Source organism: Zophobas morio, unplaced genomic scaffold (genome assembly GCF_036711695.1).
Source record: "Zophobas morio isolate AGI-343-1 ecotype UQ-CSIRO unplaced genomic scaffold, CSIRO_AGI_Zmor_V1 ptg000837l, whole genome shotgun sequence".
Lineage (NCBI taxonomy): Eukaryota > Metazoa > Arthropoda > Insecta > Coleoptera > Tenebrionidae > Zophobas > Zophobas morio.
The window spans coordinates 57683-75218 of NW_026972939.1; the positions used below are offsets into that span (position 1 = coordinate 57683).

The window sequence follows — 17536 nt, forward strand, 5'->3', positions numbered from 1 at the left end:
TCCTTTGTTAGGTAAATAGCTTGCCAAGTTTATAAATATAGAAACTATATTTACTAACTAGTTTTAACACACATTCACTAGCTTAGTTAAGGTCTGCCTTGGGAACCAATCCACAGGTTATTTACGTGCAGTGATATAAAAATTTTCCATTAAATAAATATTAATTTAATATTAGAAGTATGGTATAATGACTAAAATTTTTATTGAAGAGATACTAATATTTGCTTTAAATACTGTATGTGCAACAGGCACTATAAATTAATTTTTCGTACTAAAAAAGTGGAGTTGGGGAATATAAATATACAAATAATAATAGCGGTTTAAAGCTCTCCGTTTAGAACCTCACACTGTACAAATTACTCAGTGCAAAGAGTACTTATTTTTAGAAACCGTCAAGGTGAATAATTTGTCAGAAGTTTAAGGTTTCCAAACCAACCAGATTAACCGGTTAGTAAACAGTTTAATAAGGGTTCCCTTTTAAAGCAGAGGAAACTATTAAAAAGTGATCATAATTTAACAATAATATATGGTAAAATAGGAATTAAAAGGAAACCAACTCTCTATTTAAATTAAAAACATGGTCCTAATTTTCTGACAGCTAACAAATCTGTTTGGTGCAGATGTTTTTATTCTAATTAAGTTTTCTCTAATAAACTATTGACCTTCATTTCGATTAAAATGCCTTTTTTCTTTGTAAGCAGATTTGTTATAAATCAAAAGTCTTAAAAATTGTCTTAATATAACTGGGAAGCAATTTTAAAAGTAATTTATCACTAAAGTTAGTCTACTAAACAATCCCAAGTATTTTACAAATTAAATATAAATAATTCTGATTTCCTTAAACTGCTTATAAATTTTTTGAGTAAAAAGCACAAAAATTATAAATTCTAGTCAAGAAAAATAGTTTAGATGTAAATAGTAAGTAAAATATATATTTTTTAAGTTCTAAAGTGATATTATACCTTGCTCACTGAAAGTACTTAATTGGTTATTAAATTGTTACAGGCGTAAATAAAATTAATCAAATGTACATCTTAGCCCGGAATAACCGACTACCATGTACTATATAATTGATAGTTAATACAATTTTGTGGAGTAGTTTTTAATATTTTCGTTTTTAAACGTGCCTTTCTTTCATTTTACCATTAGTGTTTAGCTGCTTCACAATATATAGCAAATTTAATAGGAGATAAACAGTTTCAGGTAAAGCCTTAGAGAAATTCCCACCTTATAACGGTGCACTGCCGTTATAGTGCTAGCCACAGGCTGAGATAAGATATTATGGCTTTTGTAACGATATCCAGTTTAACAGTTGCTATGCCTCCACCATTTTATTGTACTCACTACCTTTAACTTTTCTATATAAATTATCGATTGTTTAAATAAAGATGCTACAGTCCTTGTACATTTTAAAAAAAGGGTAGAACGTCTGGATATAATTCGCTATACTTACCTGCAGTAATCACTAAGCAATTTTAGTGTACGCTAAATATGCACAAAAGTTCGAAGGAAGAGCGTCAAAAAAACGTGGATTTTACCATTAAAATAAGTATACATAAGAAAGTGGGAAGATCCTTCAGTTTTATACAAATCTCTGCAATTAAGTCTGAAATTTAAAGGTAGAAAACTTAACCATTCAGTTTCAAACAGTTGTACGTTTTAAATAAGCGATTTTTAATTGTGGTATGGAGGAACTACCTGAGTAGTGCCATGAAGGCTGATAGTTTTTAATTGGTTAAATTATAGATGTATATTAGATCGTATCTACTTCTAGACCACGTTTTTAAATGCTTATTACTTAAAATGTCAAGGTGCTTAAGAAAATATAAATGAATATAACAAATAATAATAGATTTTTTATAATTTTGTGTTCTAATTTTTGGTTAATTACAGTTAACCAACTTGAACTATAAAAATTTTGCTTTTACTTAATACTACATGTGTATTTTTAATCCCAACTGTCCTAACAATAGTTAAAGAGCGTCCTTTACTTTTTACTTTCAACCTTACATCTTCCCAGATACTCTATTAAAGGTCAATGTGGAAATCCATATTTGGCAATGCAGTAAGAAAGAAAGCCAATAAAAGAATTACTTTCTTTAAAAACTCTATTGATAACCACAAATATACTTAAAATTGGACTATGATTCGTCATGATGAAAGCTCGCTTTTTGATATGTTCACGAGGACCTCAAAATGCACTACTAATATTATTATCTTATCCCAGACAGTTAAATTGGCCTGTTCAGATCCTCTACCTTGGTGTCCTGTAAGAGAGGGTGGGCTGACGTCAGCTTTCACTGCTTCCGATTAATTTTTTGGCTCCCGAGAGGTTGCTGCCTGTTCGAGTGGGTTGCAAGAAATCTTTAAAAATTTTAACGGGTTTTTTTTAAAAAGGTTTATATTTAATATCATAGCCACTGTTTTTTTTATACCGATTTATGATCCTAGCTTAGCATTAGAGCCTATTAAATTTAAATGAAAAGTGTATCCGACCAGTCGGAAAATTTAGAAGGATTTGTACAGCCTTCTAACTTTGTTCCTTTTTCCACCTCTAACTATTCAAGTTTAGTTACTAGTCAAATAGTACCAGCTTACCAATTCAATTTACCGTATGATAACTTTGTTCAACGTAGTGCGCAGCAAACTTCAGCAAATAATTTTATAAAGGATGGAAACCAGATATTTGAGACGGAACAAACCTCTTTAGTAGGTGACTTAGTTTTGTCTCAGTATCAGCAGTTCTCTGGAAGCAACCTTCCTCATACTCAATTTAGCTCCCTCAACGTAACGAGTACTCAAGAGGCGAAACCCCTTAACCAGGAAAATTTAGAAATTTACCTAAAAAGACTGTATCAGCTTCAACAACATAATAACCTTAGCCAACAGCTGGGCCGGGAAGCTACTCCGCCTCCCTTGTCAAGTTCCACCGGGGTGTCCCACCTGCTATCCCGGGGTCAATCATACTGTTCGAGTCTTCCTTCTACTCCTATATCAAATGCTCCTTTACAGGAAGAGGGTCTAAACTCTTCCTTCCTATCTCAGCAACCACCACAAGTCTTAGCTCAGCCGCCATCACTTTATAGTTACATGCGACAAGTAGTTGCACCAACTTTAGTTCAACACACTCCCTATGGTGCGAGCTTTTCTAGCCCAAACAGCCCAACTCAAAATGCGCCTTCAATGTTTCCTGCGAATTGCACAGTAGCAGATAGATCTAATCCCATGGTTTACGCACCTCCTTTAATTAGTGATAGAAACGAAGAATTAAGGAAAACTGCTATAAATAACCAACTACAGACCTGCAAGTCAAGTCCGTCTAAAACTAGAGTCGAGATGCTTAACAATGTTAATAAGACAATGGCACCACGCGAAAAAGGAGTAGCTTCAAGTCACACTGAAGAGGCCCACCGGCCTTCTTTGAGTTACGCAAGCTTGATAGCCCAAAGTATTTTCGCTTCAAAGGAGAAAAAACTAACGTTGCACGAAATTTATGAGTTTATATCAAATGCATATCCTTACTTTGAACTTCGCAAGTCGTCTAGTTGGCAGAACAGTGTCCGCCATAACCTATCAGTAAATCGCTGTTTTCAAAAAGACATGGAGGTTTTCCCAAATGGCAAAAAAATTGTTCGCTGGAAAATTAATCCGGATTTCGCGAATTCTTTTACCTCCGACGGCACTTATTTAAGTCCGCGTAAAAAGTTTAACACGACTGGAAAATTAATGAAGCGGGTGCGCAACTCAAATCGCTTAAAAATGGCCAAAACTGTTAACGTTGAGAAGGTCTTCGCGTCTAGTTCGCCAGTTGTGCAACAAATTAGTAGTTGTGCTAGTTCACCTTTAGCTTCCCCGTTTCACTCCCCACTCATGTCGCCTCTTAATTCAAGCCTCGAAAATGATGCGCTGATGGGGACGGAACTTTTTAATAATTTTAAACCAAGTTCATCGTTTTTAAACAACCCTTCAGGTGGTGAGCTTTTAAATGGAAACGACCAGTCACAGAATCCCCTACTTACTTTAGGCTCTCTAAGAGTTGACAGCAATTTAGCTAGCGTGGACATAACCCTACCAGAAGTGCTAAATGGGGTAAAGGACAGTAAACTAAGTCCTTACCAAGCCGAGAGAGAAAATTATAATAGCAACGGTAGTGGGGTTGAGAAAGATGATAATAACGCTTTTACCGGAGATTGGCTAAGCTCGCTTGAAGACGATAGATGGTGGAACACCCAATAGCCTAAGCGTTTACCAATTAAATAAAATTATGTATTAAGTTTGTATAGCAAACTATCACATGAACTTTTATAAGAGTATAAAGATATTTATAAATAACGGAAAAGGGATAAATTTATTTTTGGGCCAACTATCTTGTAGTTTGCAGTATGCCTGATAAATTATGCTAATAAAAAATTCCAAATTAAGCTCTTGAAATGCATAGGTGCGCCATGAGTTTAATAGGCTTCTTTACCTGTTTATCTTACAATCTTTTATATTAAAATAATAGTTAACAAAGTGCACATTATTACTATTAATTATTATAGGAAAGTATTATTAATGAAAGCAACTTTTTAGTAAGGCGTTTTCTAACAAGTGCGAATGTTTTAATGTGATAATAGTCCATGCAGTTTTTTAATATTAACAAGGAGTTAATTATATAGGGCGAAAAGACAACTCTAAAAGTTGTTAATAAGATTTTGGATAAAACATTTTATGTCAGCCATTTCCTCTGCAGAAGAGTGATGTCCCAAATTCTCATAAGTCTTAAAAGTTACTGGTAAGTTAAGACTCTTTAGGTATTCATAACTTTTTTTTCCCCATTCGTAACTCACAATGTCGTCGTACTTTCCTAGTTTAAGTGAAGGAAGGAATTTAAGTTCAGAAGTATATATAAAAATACCGTGCGCCTGAAAAATTTTAACGCCTTTATTTGAAACAGAAAAAGAGGTAAACTGGCGCCGAAGGGGAAAGTACGAACTAAGAGCTATAAGACCGGCAAGATTACCGGGGTAGGTAATTCCTTTGGAGCAAAAAAAAGGCTAAGAAAGGAAGAAGAATATAAGAAAAAGGATATACCAGCATACAAAGAAACTGCTGCCCCCTGCGAGAAACCTCCAATAAAAATGTTGTTAGAAGCAAGTCCAGTTTCCACTTCATGATCTATAAGTTTATGAACTAAAGCCCAAAAAGGATTATTAAGAGGTCAAAATGGTTTATTAGGTAACAAAACTTACTCTCTCTGGCGCTTCTCTTCACCCCTTCTTCATCTTCTTTTGCTTCTTCACTATAACATAAAATGTGTGTAGGAAATCTCCAAAAAATTTAAGTCGCAGTGACAACCTTAACTGATAGATATCGTACCAAGCCGTCATAATCATATTATTATTTAAGGTAACAGGTATAGAGGGCCTAAAAGAAAGGCTTAATGTTTACAAAACATGTGTGGTCTTGGAATAATGTACTACGCATTAGGAAAAACATATTTAATGCCGCTAAGATTCAGTTGTTCAAAAGTACGCGACCAGCCATAACCAGAATCTCCCAAACCGTGCGCAAAAATTAAAGTGGCTTTTATATTTAAACAAGAAAAAAGGATAAGAAATTTTCCTAATTTAAAATAGTTTATCACGTAAAAGACTAGGTATTTATGTTTGAGGAAAGTAGACCAGCTAAGCACCTTTATGTAAACCTTTAGGACCTACCACTACGGCACTAAGCATTTTTGATCACTTAAAGTTGAAATATCGTTCAGTCGGCAAAGACTTGAGTGCAAAAGTATTTTTTTTAGCTAACCGCTGAAACGAAAATTCAAATCTGAAGTTTTACAGCAGTGAACGTGGTGGGCGGCACGAGTAGTGAGTAGACATACTGCTCAAAACTATTATTTGGAACAGGCAACACAGAAGGCTTGTTATTTTCATAGATAGGTCTTTTTTTTAAAACTTTAGAAAATATCAATTTTCAAGCAGAAACATCAAAAGCCAAGATAATCGCCTAAATCACAAATCCTTAAAAGGAGACGTGCTCTTCTTACAGACGCTTAAGATGCAAAATGTTCGCTTTAAAGATGATCAGGTTATTCATAAATGAGGGGGTTGTATAGAATATTAATGCATACCTTTTCATTAGCTTTGTTCTGCTTGACCAATATTAACAAACTCATATTAGTTTATCTAAAAAAAAAAGTGTAGAAGCTAACTTTCCAACAATTTTTGGTTTACCATGGGCTATTAGTGAGAAAAAATTTTAAAACTGTACTATTAATATAACCTAAGAAAAAACAGAAATTAATATCCATAATTGTTTCTTTATTAAAAAAGAAATATACAGTTGGATTTGATAAGTTAAAAAGTCCAAAAAATTATTTAAAAATCCTTAATAGATAAAGAGCTGACTTAAAATGATAACATATAAGTTATTAGGAGTTTCCGCTTAGTGTAACTACATGACAAAAACCTGCTAACTCACTTAAAATGTATACAGAGAGAAATCAATTATTTTAAGAACCCACTGCGCTAGTAAATTTAAAGAGTTAGCTACGCTGTTTTTCTACTTAACTAATCGCAATTCTTCTGTAGCAATTTATTTATTCTGAGGAACCATAACAATTTTGGCTCCAACTAAAGTGTTCAATTTATCTAGTTTTATAAGTTTTAAATCCTTTGCTCAATAGCTGAAAATACCACCAACTTTAAGTTACTTGTGGCCCTTTTTATAAAAAGTGCATAGTTAAACCTCTTTACAGTCTTAAAAGCCAAAATCTAGTTGAACCTCCACTAAAACTCTAAGCTTGGCACTTATGAGAAACATAACTATTTTTTTTTTGTTCTACTTTTGTAGCTAGCATTTCTAGAGTGTTAGTCAGTTACTTTGTCATACTAACGTAGAACTTTATTAACGAAAAATGCTTGAGTAGTTAAGTGGTATAACCTTGGTTCTTTCCAGTGTAGTCAATGGTTCAGTTTCATTCTTAAGCATACCTAGGGAAAAAGAACTTCAATTCGAACTCTTCCTACTCCCTTGGATATACCTGCTTTTCATTCCCCTTGAGGAAAACAAGCCAACAATCTAGCCTTACGAGAGGGGCTTAGTAATGACGAATGGAGAGTCCATTAAGGTCCTTGACCTCAACTCCATCAGGTACTGATTGGCTGTAATTTCAGGTCAATTCCACCATCTAACTTAAGTTTGGTTGTCTGCCTAGGAGTGAGCAAGAGAAAACAGGAAGAGCAATCAAGTACTTCCCCTGGAGAGTAAGCACGTTTGGTCTTGCTATCATAGACTCGATCCTTCCTTTCTGGTGCTATTATAGGAAGAGAAGTGGAATAACAACCAGGATAATTACAGGTACCTACTTTACATCTTGCACATTAAGAAATTAGTTGTGGGACCACAAAGATGACGTTACGAGAGAACGATAAGCCCCTTAGCTTTTCAGAGTTAGACTATAGACTGGTTAACAGTATCGTTACTATATATACGTTGTAAATGTATATATTAATTGTACTATTTTCCTCTTGGCCAGCTTTGGGCTGGGCGTACTGTTCGCTCTGTCCTTTGGCTCGGTTCGACCTCTGATTACTGGTGCTAGTTCCTATATCGAATTTATTCTGGTATCGGACTAGAACTGTTATAAACAGTGCTATTATCTAGTATATACTTAGAATGAGTCCAAGCAAGCTGTATAAACCTTTTAGCTTTACCAAGTTAAGTCCCATCCTTATAGTTATATAGGATAATAAAAAAGAGTCTTCTCTTCTTCCAAAATGAAACAACCTTCTCAATCGAACGGGGAGACACTGGCGACTTTAAACTAGGGAGTAATCTTAATTTTAGTCGAGCTAACTTGCAATTAGCTTTAAAATTTAATAATGCCTTATACTTTAAGCTCACTAACAATATTGGCTTCTAAACTCTTTCGGAGTGCTTAGCATTAACGATTGGTTTTAGGTTGAAGGTGGGAGAGCATCGATAAATTATTTAAATTGTATGCGCCTTGAACGGGCCAACACGATCTCACTTTTAAAAAACAACATAGGATAAACGAGGTCGAATCTAGTCCGTATTATTTTGTACGTAACGACTTTAACAGCTTAGTTTTTAGAGACGTTAATGTGTTAATTTGCTTACATCACCGTAGGCCGGTTAACAAACGAGGAATACCTGGGAGGAAAAAACTCGTTCTGGAAATTAAACCAACCACATCTAGTATACAGCCCCAGGTCCAAGTTAACGATTAATGGAAGTCATCATGTAAAAAAGGAGCAACCAAATTAGATGAAGGATTCAGCTCATTAATTTAAAGCTCAGATTTTTAAGTGAAGCTTTCTACTTCATTCTTCCACTACAATAAGCTTTATACTTAGTTAATTAGTTGAGAAACGTGCGCGATTTATCGCGTTTTTGATAACAGGTATTATGACCTGGACAATCGAACTCTCCTTTAGTCGAACAAGCTGAGAATGGTATTGTTAAAATGAGTTACTTTCAACATAGAATTACTATTTAACCTTTATTTTACTCGGAATTATACCTTATTTGTAATAAAGAAAAATTATAAATTTAAAGGGGTGTCGTAAGCTAGTTATGTATAACAAAATATCATGGAAGCTGCTAAACCTTGCAACCTTATTTTATTAGTGAATAACACTATTTTGTCCTTATTAGAGTTTTTTTTTTTCATTATTAAGGTCTTCACCGGACTTGTATAATAGATACGTTAATTGATAGACGTATCTCGACGCTTGCGCGTGTTTCAGCGTTTCTATATTTAATACTTCATTATCTGTCTGTATCTTAAACGCTTTCTTGCGCGGTCATCCTTCATTGAGCTGCGTAGGCGTCAGCTATCTAAGCTTAGGGTTCTCCCTCAGTTATGTAGGTTGGGCTATTAGTGGTAAAGCTGTCTCTCTTTCAAGGCATATGACTGGTAGCTTTTACCTTTTTATTCTCTCTTGCTAGCTGACGCTCAGTGTTGTACACTCTTTAGAAGTACTGATTTATTACAACGCCCCCAGGTCGCTATCGTTAAGCGGCCTAAATTGCGCGTTTGCCGGCAACCCTGAAACTTCCCGTGAGTTACAGTTGAAGGTGCTGATTAGGTGCCATCTAAAAATGACTTGCAGCGTATATAGAAGAATACCTCGGACCCTGTCACCCCCTACGCTGCTTAGGCTTTACTGTTAAACTTTTTTTGGGTTACTGTCTAATCAGGTTATTTTATTAGTAAGATAATCTATCGTCCGAGTTGATGCTGGGAAGGACTTCTGACTAAAAAACCTAAGTTGTGTGACTATGGTACCTTCCTGATTTCAACTCTTTTCTGAGGGTAGCGTTGTACTGCGAATAGCTTCTAGACCATAATTAATCGTATCGAAAGGTATGCACTTTAATTGGTAAAAAGGCGTCGGGGCTTCCGGCCTTCGGTAGGTTCCATAGTACCTATGTTTTAGGGTGAGGCAGTACGGTTAGTAGCATACGTAGGACTGGTCTCTATGTGACTCACATGCGAGAGCTGTCTCGCTCCAATGATTGAGTTTTGTAACTTCTAGACTAATCGAGTAACGCAAGAAGGGCTCGCTATTCTTTCAATTTAAAGTTTTTTAACTTACGCATTGTATACTGGTAGTGCCCCCTGAATTCATTTATTTTAATATGTAAATGTGAGCTCGTTAAATCTTAAATGGAACTTTGGGTAGACTGCTAAGTGATAGTTCTTACGTTGCCTTTTCTTGCGAATAACTACGTGCAAAAGGCATGTCTGAGTTGTACCATGAGATGTTAATAGCACTATATCCTGTTCCTGTACTCCCAGTGCATTTAGATACCAACCTAGTTAAAAACTAGGCTATCTCTTCATTTCTACTGGCAAAATAGTACCATTTGATAGTGAGCAAGTGTTTGCTGTACTAGTTTTAGCTTCGTAGCACTTGGATAGGCCTAGCTAGCTGTATTCTTGGGTCATGAAGCTAAATAGTATTGTCTAATATATGTATATATATGACCCCAATGGATTTGAAAATGCTTGTATAAAACTAGAGTGCTGCTATAAAATCTGCTTAAAATTTATACAAGTAATACTTAAGAAGTCATTTTAAAAAATTTTGTTGAGTTAAATGATATATTCTAAAAATGGGAAAACAAAAATGACCAAAAAAGATTACTTTGAGCAGGCAACAATCCTTTGAAAATCTAAATTCTCTTATTTAAATGGTATTAATTTTTAAACTAGTAAACACGTTTAAAATTTTGAAGTTGGATATTTATAAAATGAGAAAGATTTTCATAAAACACAACGTCAGAGGTTAACTTACTAGCAACAAAATGTAAACTTGTTCAAATAGAGTAGTTGCAACTATTGTCTATTAGAATTCCCACCAAACCAAAAAGTGGACGCCCAACCTTGATGGGGCAGGAAAGCATTTATTAAAGTATCGAGTTCAATAATATTAATAAAAAATAAAGTTTGATTTACAAACTAAAGTATATTGTATAATAAGCCTTTTAAGGTGCCTTAGAGGTTATCTATTAGGCCTTAAAAACTCAATTTTTTAAAAATATGAATAAAAATATTCGAGCTGCTTGTAGTAATGTGAATTCATTATGCTCATAAAAAGCATTCATTATAACTTGTGTTTGTTGAAGTAAACATTTGTTAATTGTGTAATTCAACATATCATAATCTAAAATTCTAATTTGGATTTAAGAATCCTTTATAATGCCGGTAACCTTAAAAATTAAATATTTATATAAAATTTTCAGCTCAGATAAATAATACTCAAAAAGTTTCTCTATACGACTTTAGTTTAATATACTTAGTATGTCTGTCTGTAAAACAACTGTATTGTTATAAAAAGCTCTTAAAACGTTCCATTATGCCTATTATTGTACTTCATTTATGATTTGGTAAATGGCATTTATAAGATTGCCTGAGTCAATTATACTTTAAATATATAATCAGAGCAACGGATTAACTTACGAATGCTTATCAGTGCATTCCTCCGCTAAAGTCAATGACCTCGTTTAAAGACTAATTACAAGGGCGGAATCGCGTTAATTGGCCTAGTGTGGAAGAAAATCGTTAAATAAAAAAACCATAGAGGCGGACTTCTCCTAGTACAATTTTGAGAGCGAGGTTTAATACGCAAACAAAAAGGTCGAAAAAGAAAGTCGCGGAGGAGAGGGCCATTAAGATTATAAAGAAGGCTTAACAAAAAGGTGTTTAGAACGGCACGTAGGATGGGAATGAAGTGCTGGGAGGATATATTTATTGTAATAACATTGCCCAACGTGTTAGGCGTGTTTGCCTACTTTAATGCTTTTTAAAATGCCAGCAAAATATAACGAATTATTATAAGAAAACCATTTAGTTGTTAAAAGCTCCAAGAAGAAATTATTATGGGCAATTTATTAAGGCATTACACTGAACACAGTAAACTGACTGATGATAAGAAAATTTTAGAAGAAAAACAGGAATTATACGAGAAAAAGAAGAAAAAAGTCTTTGATAAAAACGTCAAAAAAGCGCAAAGACATCAAACTTCAACCTTGAGATGCGCGTTAATACTCTTTAACTACTGAGCTATGAATTCAACTCTCAATTCTAATATGATAGCTCTACGTATTTAATTAGTAACTTAAAGACTGATCAGTTACCCAGGCTTTCCGTTCCAACTAAAGGGTACATTTTCTTTTTAAGCGATAAGAGTCTTATCATATATATATACAAGTCGATCAACTGTACTGGTGTTTAAAAGTTGTTCCCACTGAAGGTAACGCTAATGGCATTAGCTTCGGTAAAATTTTTTTAATGTATCGCGTTCGGTGAGTGTTAGATCATATCAACAACACACCCCAAAAAATTTATTTGTTGAAGTTTCTGTTTATCTCACCACTGTTTTTTTTGCGGTGTTCAAAATGTAGACTTAAAATATGGATTTGCGTTTTAATCATGTGGGTTATTAATTTTTTTTTAACTGGTATTAAATTATAAGCTGCAAATTGGATAGCACTAAATATGCATATAAATATCTCTTTTTTATAAAACTTTTGCGGTAACGCAGGCTCCCCGGCGCTTTGCTAAATGGCCTCCAGGGGGTCTCAGGGTTTTTGTATCTGTTACTGTCTTTGCCGGTGGGTTTTTAGCACGTTCTACCACACTTGACCAAGGCGGGGCGGGAATAGCCTATATATCCGCCTTTTTCCAGCCCTTCGGGAGCGTACACCCCTTCTGGAGAAGGGAAATACGAGTTAAGCGGCTAAAGATCTTTTTTATGATCGGCTTTAGTATGCAAGCGTCCATATATTAATATTTGTAAATAGTAGCTTCACACGGGCAGGCAATAAAGATGTATATTCCTTTTAAATAGACTTGTGCAAAATTAAAATAACATTTAGGCACAAAAGTGTTAAGCAGAACAAACACAACCAAAAATATTAAGGAAAAGCTCTTTTCTTGAAACGCTCCAAAATGGTATAAAATTTAATGGAATTTGCACAATAAAACTCGAAATACAATTTATTGATAAGATTCTTTAGAACTTTGTATAAAGCCATTTCCATCCAAGAAACAAAATATAATAAATACTTGCTCCTATACAACGACTCGGCAATAAAAATGGAACAAGCTAGTCAAGAAAAAAAACGTGAACTTTCCACTAAGGCATTATTGCAAGTTCACCTTAGACAATCATCTGTAAAGGTAAAATATATTTGCAAAAACAAAGTATGGAGGAACGGGGTTGTGCACAGATATTTTTCTCTTACAAACCTGCTATTTAATTCAAAAAAAATTAACTTTTTAGCAATATATATGCCTACACTAATAATACATCCTACACTAATAATACATGTATTATAGGCGGTCGTAACTTGCCCTTCTTCCGCATTATAAAACAGTATGAACTCGGTGGCAATTTATTTTGCTGCGAAAGCAACTTCAGGTAAGATAAATAGAAACCTTATAAGCAATATTTCACTACCTGGAAAAATAAAAAAAAAATTAAAGACTTAAAATGCGGAAAGAGACTAAGCATTTAAAATTATTACAGGTACTAATTCTTTTCCTGCATTACAACTTTTAGACAAGCCTTAGACTTTAAAAAAGGACATTTTGTAAGATAGGGTGGTGAGCACCTATCCAGTAGCGACAATATTTATAATAGTAACTTTTTAAATATTATTTTATAATAGTAGCCCCCCTTAACCCTAATCCTAAACCCTAATATTGGCAAAATAGTAAGAACCATACAAACTATAAAGTGCTGTCATAGGCAAAGAGCTTTTACCGTTGCTAGGTAAAGATGGAATGAAAACTGAGGAGCATCTAAAGACAAAGATGTGTAAAGTTAGAAAAAGCCCTACTCCCTTTCTAGACAAAGGGACGCCATTAGAAAAAGATGCCCCTTTTTTTTTAATTGTCCTGCTTCGATAAAAATTTATTATATAAAGTAGACAATAAGCTGGAAATAAAAGTGTTTAGATCTTATTCTTCTTCACAAAATACGTATTTACTAACAACACTAGTTAAATTTAACAATTCTTTTCTTTTTCCTCAACTAAAAATAAAATTTACTTAAAAGGTGGTAATTAACCTGCTTAATGATGGCTTAACGAAACTTTGGCAACAAGCAAGCCTTTTTTTAAATTGATCCAATCTGTAACACTTACCTTTCACAAAATTGAGATGCGTTGGCGTTGTAGATTGCAGTATCTGTCTGCGGATATTGACGTATGAGAATGTAATAAACCAAAAAGGACTCAACTACATTTAAGAAAAGAATTAAGATATTAACTGAATAAATAAGAAACGAACAAAATGGTAGAGCTAACGACTCTTTAACAAACAAACATAATTTAAAATCGAGCTTTCTATGTAAAAGGGCACAAACATGTAAATGTAAAAATGCAAACCGCAATTACCTTGGTATAACTAGAAATCTCCTAGTATCTAATGCTGTCTGCAATATGAGGATCTCTTTTAAAGCTAAATATTAGTCTTCTGCTTCCAAAGTTGAATTGCAGTCCAAGTCATGATAACCGTTAAAACGAAACTAAAAAATCAGAGAAAAGAAACGTCTGATAAAACTTACAGTTTATAAATTATTGTTCAAGTGTGCGTAGATATTAAGGTTTACACGGGTAGTATTTTATTTTGGTAAGCTTCTATCTCGCCTTCTGCATTTTTTTTAAGTTACTGGTTGTGTATGAAAACCCGTTTCTACTAATTAAAATATTAAAATTGTTAAGCTTAAAAAGAGGGGTATAGCCAACTACTATCATACAGCCTTCCCACGTAAAGTGTCTTAGCTAATAGTAGCTTCATTCGGTTTTTTCACTCCTTAAAACTTCAAGGTCGAAATATTAATGAGAAAAACTTTGCTATAAATCTTAGTAATTAGTATGATGGGTTCGTAAATTACGGCTTCCTAATAATAAAAAATATTTATCTTGCTACTATAATTAACGAACTTTTTTGTTTATAGTTCTAAACTTAAAACGTTTATGCAAATGTTAATTCTATTTTTCCAGAGCTGTATTATAATAAGTTTTTAAATTAATATTTAGCCATCTTTGACGTTATAAACACTGCAACAGTTAATCTCAAGAATTATGCCTTCCACCAAGTTGCCCGCGACGAAAGAGAACAAACATGCAGTAAAGAGACAACCAAAAACCCCATAAGGCTTTACTGGCTTACAGACAAAGTAAAAAGATATTATATATAGTATAATTAAGATTTAATATTAGTTTATTTAAATCCTTGCGCAGCGAATAAAATTAACGGAATTATTATCAATTTAAAGGCTGTATATTCTATACACGAAAGCCAATAGCTGAAAAAGTCTGATACTATATTATAAACTATTTTAACAAAAAGTCAAACTCTTGAAGTTCAGAAGCTTCTATTTCTGAAGATGAGGGGAACTTATCTCTTGACTCGATAGGATAAAGTTGCGAGAGCGAGGGATCAGAAGCCAACATCAAGTCGTACGGCGGATCGTTCAAACCGTCCAATTCCACGTCCGTGTCAGAGGCGGACGGCGCAGAGTCGTGGCGGGGGAGAGCCTCCGCGGTAGTGTCGTTGGGAATGACATCGTCACAGACTTTCTTGCTGTTCTCACTAGCCTTCGGGAAAAACACTGGACTCTTTAAGACTTGGTCCGCATCGCGTTTTAATAAACCGTGAGCCCTGGCAACGCTGCCGTCGTAAAGCTCAAGGGAGGAACTAACAAGGCTTTGAGAAAGAATATTATTACTGTTAACGCTCACAACATCACTATTAGTAAGTTTGTTCAGTTTGTTATTTTTATTGTAGTTGCTGCTGTAGCGGCTTAATTTGCTGGCATCAGCACTAATACTTTTATCATACCAGTTGTGGGCGCCACCCAAATCCAAGCTCAGCTGGCTTGAACGAAGCAAAGGGGAGTTGTGCCAGAGAGTTTTTGATGGAGCCAATTCTGTGCTGCACAGAGATGGTAAGGGTAGAGCATCGACTTCTTGGTTGATGGTTCCTTCCCCCGAACCCCTACAAATTAAGTAAGATTAACAAAAATAAAAAAAAATAAAGCTCTTTACCCCAGAAAAGCTCCATTTGTTATGGCCTGCACGCCGCTAAGGTTGCCACCGAATGAGGAGCATTCAGCATGCTCTAGTTGTGCTTTAACAAACTCCGGAGAGTAGATGGAAGCAAGGAACTAGTCGAAAAAAAGTTAGGCTCCCCACTGCAGAAACGAAGATTGTAGAAAAATACTTTAAGAATCTTTTCAACTGTCAACTGCAGTTCGTGCGCTTGACTCACGGCAGTCTCACTGCGCTCCAAAAGAACTCGGTTCTGCCTTCGAAGTTCAGCACTCTCAGCTTTAAGGGATTGCACCATTTCTGCACAAAAAAAAGAAAAAAAAAAGAAAAAACCTACAACTTAAATTATTAAATACCTGCAAGTTGAAAGTTGTCCATTTCTAAGTATTCAAACTTCTTGTTTAAAGAAACAACACCTGAATCTTCTTCGGCAGTTAAATATTTTTGCTTTTCGGAGGGCGGTAGGTAACTCTTTCTTGTAATAAACATAGAAGATTTCAGAAAACGCTATATATTACTAAAAAGAAATATAAAATTAATAAAGACGCTCTACAAATACCTGCGGATGTTTTTTAAAAGTTCTGGATGACCTTTTTGAAAAAATGGATGGCGGAATTGCCAGGTGTGAAAGTCGCCTACCTGAACAACGCCTACAAGTGTAGTGAAATGCCAAAGTGGGTGAGGTGATTACAAAATAAGCAAACCAGAATCCACCAAGGCCACTTTACTAAAGTCATACATGTTTAATTGTCTCACAAAAGTGGCAAAGTTGTTGTGCTTGAAGTATAGAGGTAAAATATCTTTACAAAATTCGTCTTTCAATGAAGAAATAGTTAATAAAATAAGTAAGAAAATATATTTCCATACCAATGATAACAAATAAACCTGTATTAAGAAGCACAAATCCGTCACCTGAATTCATCCATTTTATGCATTTGTCAGTGGTCTCATCATCAACCATGCTAATAAATATATACTAAGGTAAATATCTTCAGCAACGTAATTAAAATATAATAATAACTGAAAAAGTTTCCTTAAAAAAGGAGTGACAGGCTGCCGGGGCATTACTATAAGGCAGTCTACGAATTCTTGAATGTGTATGTGGTTTTACGGTTACAATGTTTAAGATAACAATAGCAGACCGTGTATTGATGTTCCAGTTTAAGATCATCTGATATAACCACGTGAAATAATTTACTAGCCAATATTCTTACTTAAAAAATTAGAGTGAACGCCATATGCTAAATTGGTAAAAAAATACAAATAAAAATATAATCGATGGTTGCATCAAAAAAAAAATTTGTTACAAAAAGATGAAAGGCGTCTTATTTTACTCATGGAACTAATAATATTCGTACGAATAACTTAGTTCGGTTATCTTTGGTGGACTATAGTGTACAGTTATTTGCTTAGTTTGCATATTATATTTATCAAGGCTCGAAAGAGTGGCTACTTTTCAAATTACCAGACATTTAACTAAAAGGGATTATCCATTAGAAACACTGCACCTTTTTGGATTGGATTATTGTATAGTCTTGAAACATATAGAAAGCAAAAAGAACCAATCAGAGAGCTTATTACGCACGAAGTATTGGTTAAATGTTATCAAAAAGTAACAACTTTCAATTTATAATTTTTTCTGATTGTCTACGAAGAGTGAAAAGGGCTCCCGCGTACGATGTATCTTTACAGCATTGTTATGGTGTTTACACTAAAGAATTAGGTTTTTGGTTTTATAAAAAGTTGTTGTTAATTATAGTACTTTTAATTAGTCCTTTTGGTAGCTATGTACTTACATGATTACGGATATGAGTAAGTGTTCATTTAACTTCGAACCAAAGATTTTATGTTTTGTAATAAAAGTTATGTAAAGTAGGTTTTTATAATTGTGTTCCTTATTAGGAACTCTTACTTAGGGCTTAGCCGTCAAGTACATGTAGCTTCCAAGTACCATTCTGAA

The 17536-nt window shown here is 34.3% G+C and overlaps 3 protein-coding genes across 4 annotated transcripts; 1 reads left to right on the forward strand and 2 right to left on the reverse strand.

Annotated features, from left to right (window-relative positions):
- Positions 1 to 2288: 2288 nt before the first annotated feature.
- Positions 2289 to 4279, forward strand: LOC135122027 (uncharacterized). 2 transcript variants are annotated; one of them, XM_064046281.1, is made up of 2 exons: positions 2289 to 2397; positions 2452 to 4279. In XM_064046281.1, exon 2 carries the CDS (start codon positions 2479 to 2481, stop codon positions 4234 to 4236), a length of 1758 nt encoding a protein of 585 aa, XP_063902351.1. In that variant the 5' UTR covers positions 2289 to 2397; positions 2452 to 2478; the 3' UTR covers positions 4237 to 4279. The 2 variants fall into 2 exon arrangements, with proteins under 2 accessions (XP_063902351.1, XP_063902352.1); XM_064046282.1 differs by having other exon boundaries at positions 2457 to 4279.
- Positions 4280 to 4636: 357 nt separating this feature from the next.
- On the reverse strand, positions 4637 to 5765 carry LOC135122038 (acyl-protein thioesterase 1-like). The gene is made up of 7 exons (XM_064046294.1): positions 5675 to 5765; positions 5463 to 5565; positions 5338 to 5406; positions 5232 to 5281; positions 5074 to 5172; positions 4898 to 5017; positions 4637 to 4846 (listed from the first exon to the last, which is right to left on the reverse strand). Exons 1-7 carry the CDS (start codon positions 5715 to 5717, stop codon positions 4674 to 4676), a joined length of 657 nt encoding a protein of 218 aa, XP_063902364.1. The 5' UTR covers positions 5718 to 5765; the 3' UTR covers positions 4637 to 4673.
- A 9018-nt stretch (positions 5766 to 14783) lies between these two features.
- On the reverse strand, positions 14784 to 16664 carry LOC135122032 (uncharacterized). Its single transcript, XM_064046288.1, has 8 exons — positions 16598 to 16664; positions 16462 to 16538; positions 16281 to 16391; positions 16136 to 16226; positions 15933 to 16051; positions 15749 to 15876; positions 15574 to 15692; positions 14784 to 15523 (listed from the first exon to the last, which is right to left on the reverse strand). Exons 1-8 carry the CDS (start codon positions 16639 to 16641, stop codon positions 14860 to 14862), a joined length of 1353 nt encoding a protein of 450 aa, XP_063902358.1. The 5' UTR covers positions 16642 to 16664; the 3' UTR covers positions 14784 to 14859.
- Between the last annotated feature and the right edge of the window lie 872 nt (positions 16665 to 17536).

Excerpts from the sequence above, each read along its gene's own strand:
- LOC135122027 (XM_064046281.1), top strand. The coding sequence starts at position 2,479 with ATGAAAAGTGTATCCGACCAGTCGGAAAATTTAGAAGGATTTGTACAG.
- LOC135122032 (XM_064046288.1), bottom strand. The coding sequence starts at position 16,641 with ATGCCCCGGCAGCCTGTCACTCCTTTTTTAAGGAAACTTTTTCA. Across the intron at positions 16,539-16,597 it reads TTTTTAAGGAAACTTTTTCA|CATGGTTGATGATGAGACCA; the intron begins GTTATTATTATA and ends TATATTTATTAG. Across the intron at positions 15,693-15,748 it reads CAGTTGAAAAGATTCTTAAA|TTCCTTGCTTCCATCTACTC; the intron begins GTATTTTTCTAC and ends TTTTTCGACTAG.
- LOC135122038 (XM_064046294.1), bottom strand. The coding sequence starts at position 5,717 with ATGCTTAGTGCCGTAGTGGTAGGTCCTAAAGGTTTACATAAAG. Across the intron at positions 5,282-5,337 it reads TACGATATCTATCAGTTAAG|TGAAGAAGCAAAAGAAGATG; the intron begins GTTGTCACTGCG and ends TTTATGTTATAG. Across the intron at positions 5,173-5,231 it reads GAAGAGAAGCGCCAGAGAGA|TTCATAAACTTATAGATCAT; the intron begins GTAAGTTTTGTT and ends TTTGGGCTTTAG.